The 13,028-nt window shown below is 48.0% G+C and overlaps 1 protein-coding gene across 1 annotated transcript in view; it reads left to right on the top strand.

Annotated features, from left to right (window-relative positions):
- The first annotated feature begins 638 nt into the window (after nucleotides 1-638).
- Naa25 (N-alpha-acetyltransferase 25, NatB auxiliary subunit) overlaps nucleotides 639-13,028 on the top strand; it is a 50,345-nt gene continuing 37,955 nt past the window's right edge. The window contains exons 1-3 of the mRNA XM_036171909.1: nucleotides 639-736; nucleotides 9,742-9,827; nucleotides 11,680-11,818. Of these exons, the coding sequence (XP_036027802.1) occupies nucleotides 679-736; nucleotides 9,742-9,827; nucleotides 11,680-11,818 (283 nt within the window). The 5' untranslated portion in view covers nucleotides 639-678. The remainder of the gene's footprint in view (nucleotides 737-9,741; nucleotides 9,828-11,679; nucleotides 11,819-13,028) is intronic.

Below are 13,028 nucleotides of genomic sequence, written 5' to 3'. Positions count from 1 at the left end.
GGCCTCGAACTCACAGAGATCCGCCTGCCCCTGCCTCCCGAGTGCTGGGGTGGGTTCCAGGTGTGCGCCTTAAGCTCCTTACTGTAGTTCTTGACGCCTAAAATGACTTGGTAAATAATGAGCATTCATAACCTCGCGTGGTGTGACTAAATCTGCAAAGAAGAAAGGTAATAATAACGCCTGGCGCACTTTGCATGTTAAACTATCACATTAAAACAGCTTTCACTAGTGTCCGGACGCACGCGGGAATTGAGTTCAGGGAAGGGGCTTGTACATTTCTTGTAGTTTCACCGTTGAGCAAGCTCTCTTTCTCAGTACTTTCTCAGAACTCCTCCAGGAGTGCCCGGCAGCTCCACAATCAAAGCCAAGACCAACTGGTTCTTCAAGATGTAGTGTCGAAGGCATTAAGTCGCTTTTTCGCTGTCCACGCCTCTCCCCATCAAGGGGAAAAGCCTTCAACAGCACCAACCGCCCCTGGGGTCCAGATTATTCTACCGGCAAAAATCAAACCCCAGCGCCAATTAAAGGGGAGGCGACCTTCCCTTTCTGCGCAGGCGCACTCCGTCGCAGCGCCCCTCGGCTATCGCGATACACCGGCGAGATCGACGCTGGCCCTTTAACGGCCCCTTCCCCGGGGCCTGCCAGGCGCGTGCGCACTGCGGTTCTGCGCTTGTCATCATGGCGACGCGGGGCCATGTGCAGGACCCTAACGACCGGCGCCTCCGGCCCATTTACGGTGAGTACCTGGAGCCGGCCTGCTGGCCAGTGCGGCAAGCCGAGGCCTGCCCTACCCCGGGCGAAGGCCCAGGAGGGCCGCCGGGGGCGCGCGCGGCGTGGGGAGGCGAGGGGGCGGGCCGCGCGGGACGCTAGGCCGCAGCCTCGGCCTCGCGTAGCCTCCCGCCCGGCGAAGCTCGTCCCTGAGGCGGCATCGGCGTGTGCGCGCAGCTGTCAGGGCGCGCGGGACGCGCCTTTCCAGCGAGATCGGCGCTACCGCTAGGTCGCTGTCATCCAGCCGCTCCCAGGGAGGCCGTGGTCATTCTTGCAGGTGACAACCGGCTCCGGCATGGGGTGGGAGCGCCTTCCTAAGGGGAGAGATGCCCCAGTGATAGTGGTTCTGCTAAGTAGGATAAGGACCCGAGGTTTGTCTGACTGGGTGTCTGGCCTGGTGCACGTGGAGAAACTGAGGCCCAGAGAAGGGAAGGGGCCGATGCAAGGTCACCCAGATCGAACCCCAGCCTCACGCTCCTCGCTGCAGGAACAGCTGCTCTGGGCACACGTGGGAGGCGGGGGGAGGGGGTCGCGGGCCCAGAATAGCGGGGAAGAGACGGCAATAGCTGGTGCCGGAGGTGCGGGCCGCTCCGCGGGGAGGTTTTTCCTCCACAGCTTGCCTTCCGCGTGCTTAGTGGGTCCCCCGCTCCATGGCGCTCGCCCCAGACCCACAGGCTTGAAGATGGACCTTGGTGTCATCTTCCTACCCTGGTGGGATGAAAGAAGGACGGAATTGAGTCAGAAACACTGTGCAATAACTGAGCTGGTCTGTTCTTGGAAGTGGTTCCTTTTTGCGTTGCTTTTTACTCATTGATGGTTGTATGGTCTTGTCTCAGGTAATGATGGGGAAGCCTCAAGGTCAGTGGTGTTTGCTGAATTAGATGTCACGTTTTCAGTGTGGCTCTGCGTTTTGGCTTTTTTTTTTTTTTTTTTTTTTTTTTCGAGACAGGGTTTCTCTGTGTAGCTTTGCGCCTTTTTCCTGGAACTCACTTGGTAGCCCAGGCTGGCCTCGAACTCACAGAGATTCGCCTGTCTCTGCCTCCCGAATGCTGGGATTAAAGGCGTGCGCCACCACCGTCCGGCTGCGTTTTGGCTTTTTAATTTGTTTTTAGTTTAGTTTTTTTTTTTTTTTTTTTCTTGGCAGAGTGGGCGCTTGTGATTCTAGCAAGTTGGTACTTGCCCCTTTTTTTCTTTGTCCTTTACTTTTTTTCTCTCTCTCTCTTTTCCACTATTTTACATCTGTGGGTATTTTGCCTTCATGATGTCGGTGCACCTGGTGTGCGTTCCTGGTGCCCAAAGAGGGCATTAGGATCCCCTAGAACTGGAGTTACAGACTATTGTATGCCACCTTGTGGGTGCTGGGACTCTTAAGTGGGCTCCTTTGGAAGAGTAGCCAGTGCTCTTAAAAACTGAGCCTTTAATCTCAGCACTCCGGGAGGCAGAGAGTCAGGCGGATCTCAGTGAGTTCGAGGCCAGCCTGGTCTACAGAGTTGAGTTCAAGGACAGGCTCCAAAGCTACACAGAGAAACCCTGTCTCGAAAAACAAGACAAAAAAACCTGAGCCTTCTTTCCAGCTCCTTTTCTTTCTCTCTCTCTTTTTTTTTTTTTCTTTTTGGAGATCATACTATGTAGCGCCTGGCTGGCCTGGGATTCACAGAAATCACCTGCTTTCTGCCTCCTCAATGCTGAGATTAAAGACTCACAACCATCACATTGGCTTTGTGTTGTTTTTTTGAGACTGTGTTTTTCTGCCTAACCTTGACTGTCCTGGAGCTCGCTCTGTAGACCAGGCTGGTCTGGAACTCAGACATCCATCTGCCTCTGCCTCTCAAGTGCTGGGATTAAAGGCCTGTGCCACCACCGCCCAGTGGTCATAATTTTATATATGTGTTTGATGCATTTTTAAAATTATACTTGTTGAAGAAGTATTTTTTGGGTGGGTGTGGTGGGTGTGGTCACACAATGGTACTGTGCGCCTGTGGAGTTCAGAGGACACCTTGTTTGAGGGAGTTGGTCCTCTCCTATCATGTGGATTCTGGGATTAAATTAAAGTTGTCAGGAGTGGCAGCAAGCACCTTCACCTGCTGAGGCATTTCGCTGGCCCTTAGGTGCTGTGTTGTGTAATGGCTTACCTTCACATTACCTGTTTCTAGCATTGTGGCCCTGTACACTGAATAATAATAAAATAAGGCTCAGAACAGTCAGTCTGTTATGATAGGGTTCTTGTTTTTTTTCCAGAGCTGAGGACTGAACCCAGGGCCTTGTGCTTGCTAGGCAAGTGCTCTACCACTGAGCTAAATCCCCAACCCCATGATTGGGTTCTTAAGTCAGTCAGTGTCCTTGAGCTTTTGCCTGGGCTTTTATCCCATTTAACCTCACAGATTCTCTCTCTCTCTCTCTCTCTCTCTCTCTCTCTCTCTCTCTCACACACACACACACACACACACACACACACACACACACCCCTAAACAGCTGGAGAAACAAGTTTTATTGCTCTTACGTATTTCTCTAGGGCTAATACTTCCTGAACTTGGGTTTGAACTCCAGGTACATTGTCTTTTTTGTTTTTTTTCCAGACAAGGTTTCACTGTGTAGCCCTGGATGCCTTGGAACTGATTCTGTAGCCCAGGCTGGCCTCGAATCTCACAGAGATCCGCCTGCCTCTGCCTCCCGAGTGCTGGGGTTAAGGGTGTGGTCCACCGTGGCCCGGCCCAAGCACAGTCTTAACCATTGTGCTAGAAATCGCAGCACTTTGATTTGTCTGGGCAGAGGCGAGGGCTAGCAGGAGGCCTCCGATTCCCCATTGCTGCACGTTCTTCCGCATTTGCAGAAGGCAGGGACGTCCCTGTATAGACCAGGCTAGCCTCTGGCTTGCAATAGAAAGTAAAACCTAGATTTAGGGTTCATGGTTTGTGAATCACACCCTTACACAGACACTGCCTGCAGACTTCTCCTTTTTCTGAACTTTTACAAAAGACTCAAAACTTAAGAATAATTAGATTCATAACATTGTTCTTGAAGACCAAGGAGAACACTGTTGGTCTTACATTCAGTTACAATGAATAGTGTTTTGAATTGTTCAATTAAAAAACACCATTTCACATTGCCAAACATCAGGATGTATTTATTAAGCAGAAGTTACAGGTCATAGTCTCAAAGCTGAAGTCTGAATTATGTAGCTTTTGTTCCAGCTAGTGGAGAGAGTAGAGGAGGGCTTCTGAGGGGCTAATATGAAGTGGCAGAGTAGGCCTTGCAGCCTTTAGAGCGCCTGGATTTTGTTGTTCAAACTCATTGATGCTCCTAAACAACTGCTAATCCTTAAATCCAGGCTGTACTAGCTGACCCATGAGCAAGTTCATCATCGTGGAGCTCAGCCATGGCCTGATGTTCACAAACTGCATTAGCTGAGGGCTGGTCACTGTAGGAACCGAAGGCTGACTGGTTAGCAGGCTCAGCGTTGTAAGGAGGGAGTGGTGGAGCCGGGGTTGAACACAGGCTTCCATAGTCCACACTGTAGCTCCCTAAGTTGCTCATGCTGGCCTCAAACTCAAGACCCTCCTGTCTCAGTCACATGAGTGCTTGGATTAAAGGCTAGTGCCACCCCGTCCTGCCTTCTTGAAATGACCTCTTTCAGGGTAGCTCTCACTGGTTGTCACTTTGGTTTGAGTGGGTGAGCACAGTGCTCTTTACTGCTGCCGTTCCCACTGATGGTGGGGCCGCGAGATGGCTCAGCGGGTAAGCGCATTGGCTGCCAAACCTGTCCATCTGAGTTCCATCCTGGGGACCCTCATGGTGTTAGGAGAGAACCAGCGCTTGAGAGTTGTCCTCTGACTTCCAGGTGCCCAGCACCAACCCGTGAACACACACACACACACACACACACACACACACACACACTCCTTTGTTCTCATCTGTTGTGCGTCCAGTCTTGTCTTCTCTAGGGTCAGGTAGCATGAGTCCAGCAGGTTCTCCAATGCAGTTGCTTCTTTTATGACTTGGGCTGTCTCCCTTGGATGTCTGGACAAATCTTAGGTCAGGTAATTCCTCTGCTATAGCTCATTAATAAAAACTTGAAGTGCTCTGTCAAGGGTGATATTTAAGTCTTTTGTTGGGTAGTATTAATTGTGTGAGTCTCAGAAGTAACAAGGTATCGTTGTGTGTGTGTGTGTGTGTGTGTGTGTGTGTGTGTGTGTGTGTGTCTACATGTGGAGGCTAGAAGTCAGCCTTTGGTGTCATTCCTCAGGCACCATCTACCTGGCTTTTTAAACTCTGGGTCTCTTTATGCCTTGGCACTTGCCACATAGTTTAGGCTAGCGGAGGCCCTGAGGGACTGTCCTGTCTCTGCCTCTTCAGCACTGGAATTATGAATACATGAGACTGTAGTTATCCTCATGTTTGCATGATGAACACTTGGCCCCTGCTTAGACTTTCTGTAGAAATTCCACTTGGTACAACGTCGTCCTTTCTTCTGTAGTAAAAGCATAACCACTTAAAAGCCATGTCTAGATGGGGATGTAGCTCAATGATAGTGTCCGACTGGTGTGTGTAGGCCACAGGTTCAGTCTCCAGCACTGGAGCAGGGAGAAAAAAAGAAAATAATTCTTGAAAAAGTTCTACGTGGGATAGAGGATAGTAGAATCATGGTCACGAGAGACCTACCTGCTAACCCTTACAAGTGTTTTGTTTTGTTTTTTTTTAACCATAATGTGTATTACTGCTATAATACACACACACATACACACACACATTTTTTTGAGCGTGTCTCATAAAGCCCAGGGTGACCTAGAACTTGCTATGTAGCTGAGGATGACCCTGAACTTCCAATCCTCTTGCCTCTCCCGTGTGCGGGGATCACAGACTCTGCCACGGCATGCAGTCTCATGAGTCTCATGATGTATTGGGGTCCACTGTGCTCCATTGACAGCCTTGTGGGTGTAATGTTCTGCCCTGAATGTGGAATAAGGGAAATAATGATGAAGACCCCTAGGGTATGGCCTGCTTAGGACACAATCAGAAGACTTCTGTGGTGGGATTTAGAGGGACTAGAGCGGAGGCAGGACCAGACAGCGGGGAAACAAGAACTTGGCCTCGTAAGCCGTTCCAAGGACCAGGAAGCTTGTTTTGGTTTTCCTTTGAGAGGTTTGCCTGTTGGTTTGTTTGCTTGTATATGTATGTATGTATGTATGTATGTATGTATGTATGTTGCTTACAGTCTAGCTTTGTAGCCAGGGAAGACCTTCAGCTCCCAACATTCCCTCCCTCCCTCAATGCTGGGGTTGTAGATGACTGAGCTCTTGTTCTAGTTTAAAAGGCACTAGAGAGCACTGAGGGAGTTAACCATTCATCAGGCTTGTGTTTTAAGAGAGTTCAGAATATTGGGTAGCAAATAGGGTTATGTGGTGATATCTTGTGTATCCTTATAAAATTTGCCAGAAGATCAGAGAAACAAAGGAACAAGCCATTGCCACGTCTTACCTCTAGGACTCATCAGCCTGAAAAGGTTCCAGTTCCTGTCTCCTCACACCTTATATACCTTCCTCCGCCCAGCCATCACTTCCTTCTTAGCGCTAGAATTAAAGGCTGTGTGCTTCCCAAGTATTGGGATTAAAGGTGTGTGCCACCACTGCCCGGCATCTATGTTTAGTATAGTGCTTGTTCTGTTCTCTGATCTTCAGGTAAATTTTATTAAGGTACACAATATACCACCACAGGGTTAGATTTTTTTTTTCAGGGTTAGTATTTTTTCTTAAATTTTTTTTTTCCTAAAAAAGACAAGTTATTTGCCATGGTCTGCAGACCCTGAGCAGGCAGAGATTCCCAAGGTTAGTATTTTTAATGCATTACTACTACTACTATTACTTCTCCCCCTCCTCCTCCTCCTCCTCCTCCTCCTCCTCCTCCTCCTCCTTCAGTTATTATAGAATGTGTTTGGGTGTTTTGCCTGCATGCATGTCTCTACATCTCATGCATACCTGGATACTGTGGAAGCTAGAAGAGGGTGTCAGATTCCCTGGAGTTCTGGCTGGTGTGAGCTGCCATGTGGGGGAGCAGCCTTATGCACTGAGCATTGTTCCAGTCCCTCTGCACTCTTTTAAAAGATGGAAAGCTATTAGGCTTAGTGTGAGTGAATATAGTCCATCAAAGTGGGCAAGGCATGGGGAATGGTTTACAGTGGTTACAGTGGGGACAAATGATGAACAGAGCCATGTGGAGATAGATAGACTTTGAACTTGATGACACACTCTTGTTTTATGGCCCAGCCTGTCATCTTCCTGATAGGTGGGATGGCAGGTATTCACCACCCTTCCAGACTGGCATCATTTTCTTCTTCTTTTTTCTTTCCTTTTTTTTTTTTTTTTAATTTCTTAAAATTTATTTATTTAATTATTTATTTATTTTTGGAGGCAGGGTTTCTTTGTGTAGCTTTGGAGCTTTGGAATCTGTCCTGGAACTCACTCTGTAGACCATGCTGGCCTCAAACTCAGAGATTCTCCTGGCTCTGCCTTGTGAGGGATCAAAGGCGTGTGCCACCACTGACTGGCCTTTTTTTTTTTTTTTTTTTTTTTTGGTGAGACAGGATCTCACTCCATGGCCCTGGCTAGCCTGGAACTTACTGTGTAGACCAGACTGGCTTTGAACTCATGCTGTGGCACATGTGTACTCCACACATATGCAAATAAATACATACTGTGTAACATTTTTTCCCCCTTTAATCCCAGTGTTTGAGAGGTAGAGGCAGGTGGACCTCTGCCTGGTGCCTGGTGTACATAGCAAGTTCTACCTAGCCAAGGCTACATAGAGACCATGTCTCTAAAAGAAAAAGGAAAGAAAGGGAAAAACAAAAGCTGAACAACAAATCAGAAAAAAAAAGTTGAAGGTCATCCTTGGCTACATAGTTCTGGCCAAGATGCATGAGATCCTACATCACCCTCCCGCAATAATTATAATCTATATCCTTATTGGTAATGGAAACATGTATCTCTTGCTGGGAGGAGACAGTGAAAACAAAAGTCACTAACTTCCTATCTGCACCCTCCTCCTTTAAAAGAAACAAAAAGACGCTAGGAAAGAGAGCAGGATGGTGAGAGAAGGCTGCAGAAAAGTCTTCTCTGGGTCCTGTCTGTCTGTGTGGACCACACACCCGAAAGGATGCCTGTCCTTGGGCTGGGGCTTCCCATACGCTGAGGAGCTGCACTATAACCAGTGCCCTTTCTGCCTGTCTGTCTTCCTGCAGACTCAGTTGTCAGACTCCTTTTCCTAAGGGGTAGCAGCAGTCCCCAGCCAAACCACAATTACCCTGAGTAAGTTTTTAAAAGACTTGATAACTTAGGATATCATAGTAACTGGCCTCTTTTGTTCAAGGGCTATGTGATTTATATTAAAGACTCAGTAATATAAGTTGAAAACCAATTTTTTATTTTCCCTTTTTTTTTGAGACAAGGTTTTTCTGTGTAGCCCTGGCTGTCCTGGAACTCGATCTGTAGACCAGGCTGGCCTTGAACTCACAGAGATTAAAGGAGTGCGCCACCACTACTGGCATCCAACTGATTTTCTTTTGCTCATTGTATTCTTCAGGGCAGACCCTGTTGGCTTTGTAGCCATACTAAAGTTGTTGGTCAGAGGAGGAGGTCAGAGGAGCCTCACCCCACAGACAGACTTCATCAAGGTGGCTCCCTCCTTACAAGTTTTTATATTTTTTAAGTATACTTATGTGTATGTGTGTGTCTATGTGGGAATATACCCCATGTGTGCAGTGCCCAAAGAGGCCGGAAGGGGGCATTAGATGCCCTGGAGCAGGAGTTAAAGGGAATTGTGAGCTGCCATGTTAGTGCAGGAACTCAACTCTGGTCCTGTGGAAAAGCAGCCATCACTCCAGTTCCATCGGGGTTTGGATAAAGAAAGTCTTTTTTTCTTTCTTTCTTTTTAAGATTTCCTTCCTTACATGAAGAAAGTGTGAAGGTGGCATTTGTCCTGTTTATATCCTGTGAAGCTTCTGAGCGGAAGCTGTAGAGCGGCCGCTGATAACCATAGACTCCACATAGTTAGGCTTTTCTGGTTGGGGTTGCCCGTGACTTTCTGATGCAGACTTCTAGTGTTGTAGCTAATGGGTACCAGGAAGAAACCTGATTCACCCAGCGTGGGCCAAATGCCCACCCGGGGTGGGCTGCAGTTCTGTGGTTTAGATATGGTGTCACCACGTTCCCAGTCCCAGTGGAGCCCCTTCTCAGAGGCCAGGCGCAGATTGGTCCATCGATTGAGAGCCTTGTCCCCTTCAAAGTGAGTAGCGACAGATCCTTAGTCCTGACCTCAGGTTTGAGTGTTTATCAAATAATCACCCTAACAGTTTGAGCTCATCAAAGATGACTAGTCTAAAAAGGAACAAAGCATAAAAGGGGGCTGGAGAGATGGCTCAGTGGTTAAGAGCACTGGCTGCTCTTCCAGAGGATCCAGGTTCAATTCCTAGCACCCACATGGCAGTTCACAACTGTCTGTAACTCCAGTTCTAGGGGATCCGACACCCTCACACAGACACACAGACAGGCCAAACACCAATGCACATAAAATAAGTTAATTTAAATAAAAAAGATGACTAGTCTAAGAGAGAGTCTACTTTAAAAAAGATGGTATTGCTATGTATGTACCCAGGCTGGCCTCAACCACTCAATTTACAATCCTAAACTGGGGCAGGTGTGAAAGGATGGGGGTGGGGTGTTGCACAGTACACACCTGTGATCTCAGCACTTGGGAGTTTGAGGCAAGAAGAGAAGATCCCAGGGAGTTCAAGGCCAACCTAGATTACATGGTGAGTTTGAAGCTAACCTGAGCCTCTGCTGCCTGTGTGTGCCACCACTGCCTGGCCCATGATGTTTTAAATAAAACAAGAATTAGGGTACTTCTGAAGGTCTCAAAGGGAATTGTATTTTTCATGTTTGTTGGTGAAGGAGTATGATACCTCTGATTTTTTTTCATAGATTATCTTGATAATGGAAATAATAAAATGGCAATTCAGCAAGCTGATAAACTGTTGAAGAAACACAGAGATCTTCACTGTGCGAAGGTAACCACATTTGCCCTTTACTTATATTTCTGGGTAGTATTATATCTTTTTTTTTTTTTTTTTGCCGGAGTTGAAAACCGAACCCATGGCCTTGCACTTGCTAGGCAAGCGCTCTACCACTGAGCTAAATCCCTAACCCCTATATCTATTTTTTGAGGCAAGGTTTCTGTGTAGTCTAGGCTGGCCTGAAACTTGATATGTTGACCAAATTGACCTCAGACTCAGAGAGATCCACCTGTTTCTGCCTCCCAAGTGTTGGGGATTAAAGGCCCGAGCCACTACACTGGGCTGTGAGTTGTATTTATAATTCTTCCTCATTTTTGTTTTGTATTTTGTATTGTATTTTTGAGACATGGTCTTATGTAATTGAGGACGACTTTGAAGTTCTGATTCTCCTGCTTTGCCCTCCCAGGCCATTTCTTTTCCCTCCCTCCTCCCTTCCTCCCTCCCTCCCTCCCTCTCTCCCTCCTCCCTCCCTTCCCTGAGGCTGTACAGGTGGCACAGAGCAGAGCTGTAGAAGTCAGAGGAGAAACACCTTTCGGGGTTGGTTCTCTCCTTCTATCATGTCAGGGACTGAAGTCAGGTCACCAGGCTTGTCTGCAGGAGCCTCGGTCCACCGAGCCTGGCTGGCTCCAGCTGTCTGCCTTGCCAGCCCTCCCTGTGCATTACTTACTGTCCTGAGCACTTTATAGTGCATGGAGAGTACTTACTTCACTGACGCTTAAGTGTATATTTTGGGATACTACTTTTTTTGGTATTTTCACAATCTTTAAAAAAACAGTATTGGCCGGGAGGTGGTGGCGCACGCCTTTAATCCCAGCACTCGGGAGGCAGAGCCAGGCAAATCTCTGTGAGTTCGAGGCCAGCCTGGGCTACAGAGCGAGATCCAAGACAAGCACCAAAACTGCACAGAGAAACCCTGTTTCGAAAACAAACCAAACCAAACCAAAAGCCCCCAACATCATTGGGTACTTTTACTGAGACTGGGTGAGGAGGAGTGTTGAGTTGCTGTCTGTCTTCTGTGAGGACGATTGTAGTTGATCAGCACTCAGCGTCCCTTGTAGATTCTGCCTTGGCTTTGCTCGCTGTTCTGTTTCCTTGTCTGGTGTGCTCATTTGTGCACTCTTGGGCTTTGGTACTCATGTGAGAGTACATGTGGAGGCAAAGGTTACATTGTAATGATTTTATATAAAGCTGATGGTATTGGTCCATTCCTTTAATCCCAGCACTTGGGAGGTAGAGGCAGGAGGATCTCTGAATTTGAGGCCAGCCTGGTCTACAGAGCGAGACCCAGGACAGCCAGGACTACACCGAGGAGAAACCTTGTCTCAAGAAAAAAAACGAAAAACAAACCCCCAAAACCAGATATTATTATTTATGTGTTTGTGTGCATGCCCTCTCCTCTGTGCCTATGCAGACTGGAATAGGGCATCAGGTTGCCTATGGCTGGAGTTACAGGTGTGTGAGCTGCTTGACATGAATGCTGGGTTCCTTAGTTTGGTTTTCATTAGAGACCACCGATCCAGCTCTCCACCCCACCTATTATTTATTTTGAGACAGAGTTGCACTGGTCTGGAACCTGCCAAGTAGGCTAGGCTGGCCAGCCACTGAGCCCTGAGATCACCTGCCTCTGCCTTCTCATCCCTGGGATTTGGAGCGAGTGGTGACCCGTGGGCATCAGGCTCAGCTATAGTACTTCCAAGGAGCGCTTTCCCAGACCCGCCCTCACCCCTCTCCTTGCTTCTCTGGGATGGGATCTCACTGTGTAAGCCAGGTGCGGACCTGGAACTCTGTCCATTCTGCCTTAGCTTTTCTTTCCCATGGAAGCTGATTTTTCTCTTCTTCTTGTCAGGTTCTCAAGGCAATTGGTTTACAAAGAACGGGAAAACAGGAAGAAGCCTTCACCTTGGCACAGGAGGTGGCCGCCCTTGAGCCCACAGATGACAATTCCCTGCAGGCCTTGACGATCCTCTACCGGGAAATGCACCGGCGTATGTGACTTTCCACATCCCCCCGACCAGTGTGGATGACAGTAGATAGATGAATGTATTGGTCGTGGCCTTTGAGGAGCTTCGCCAGGATAGTTGAATTCATCAGTTTCCTTGACTGGAAATGAGAGTCAGAATGAATTCCTTCCTTCCTTTTCCTTTTTTCTTTTTGGAGACAGGATCTCACTGTGTAGCTCTGGTTGGCCTGGAACTCACAGAGATCCGCCTGTCTCTGGCTCCCTACTGCTGGGATTAACAACATATCCTGCCATACTCTAGCCTCATTTGAATTTCTTGAATATTTCATTATGAAATATATTGTTTTATGTAATGTTCTAGTAAACTTGATGAGTCATAATGAATACTCATGAAGTGATCCTATGATTAAGTAGAACATCATTGGGCTGGTAAGAGGTAAAAACTGCCATGCAGACTGGCAACCTGAGTTCAGTCCTCTGAGTCACAGTGGAAGGAGAGAAGAAACTTCTGAGAATTGTCCTTGAGCCACCACGTGTCTGCTGTGCCCATTTTCTTCACCCACATGTCTGCTGTGCCCACACTCTCCTCACCCACATGTCTGCTGTGCCCACACTCTCCTCACCCACATGTCTGCTGTGCCCACACTCTCCTCACCCACATGTCTGCTGTGCACACACTCTCCTCACCCACATGTCTGCTGTGCACACACTCTCCTCATCCACATGTCTGCTGTGCACACACTCTCCTCATCCACATGTCTGCTGTGCACACAGTCACACACTAAGAAGTAGGGAAAGGCAGAATGGGTTAGAACACTGTTGACACCAGGAAAGCCTCCTATGTTCCAGCTGAGTTTCGTTGTCCCCCGGGGAGTATTTCCTTTCCTGACAGTCCCTCTGCCCCTGAGTCACGTCTGTGGCCCTCTGCAGGCTTCAGATCTGTGTCCTGCTGTTGTAGTGTGAGAACGCCCCTCTAGTTTATCTTGGGTTTCACGTTGCTGGGTCTGTGTGCTTCTGTGTGATGGACGCACTTGTGGTCTGATGCCCACCTGGCTGTGCTGAATTCATGTTCATTGCCAGGGATTATTCATTTCTTGATGCCACCACAGCTAGGAGCAGAGTTGTTGTAGCAGAGAGAGTTTGGTTTGCTTGAAGATAAAGAAAGATAATGTTGACTATTTCTGTGATACTGGGGATCAAACCCAGGACCTCACACATGCTAGGCAAGTGCTCCG

Source organism: Onychomys torridus, chromosome 22 (assembly GCF_903995425.1).
Source record: "Onychomys torridus chromosome 22, mOncTor1.1, whole genome shotgun sequence".
NCBI classification, from domain to species: Eukaryota; Metazoa; Chordata; class Mammalia; order Rodentia; family Cricetidae; genus Onychomys; species Onychomys torridus.
This window is presented reverse-complemented; position numbering and strand designations above follow the sequence as displayed.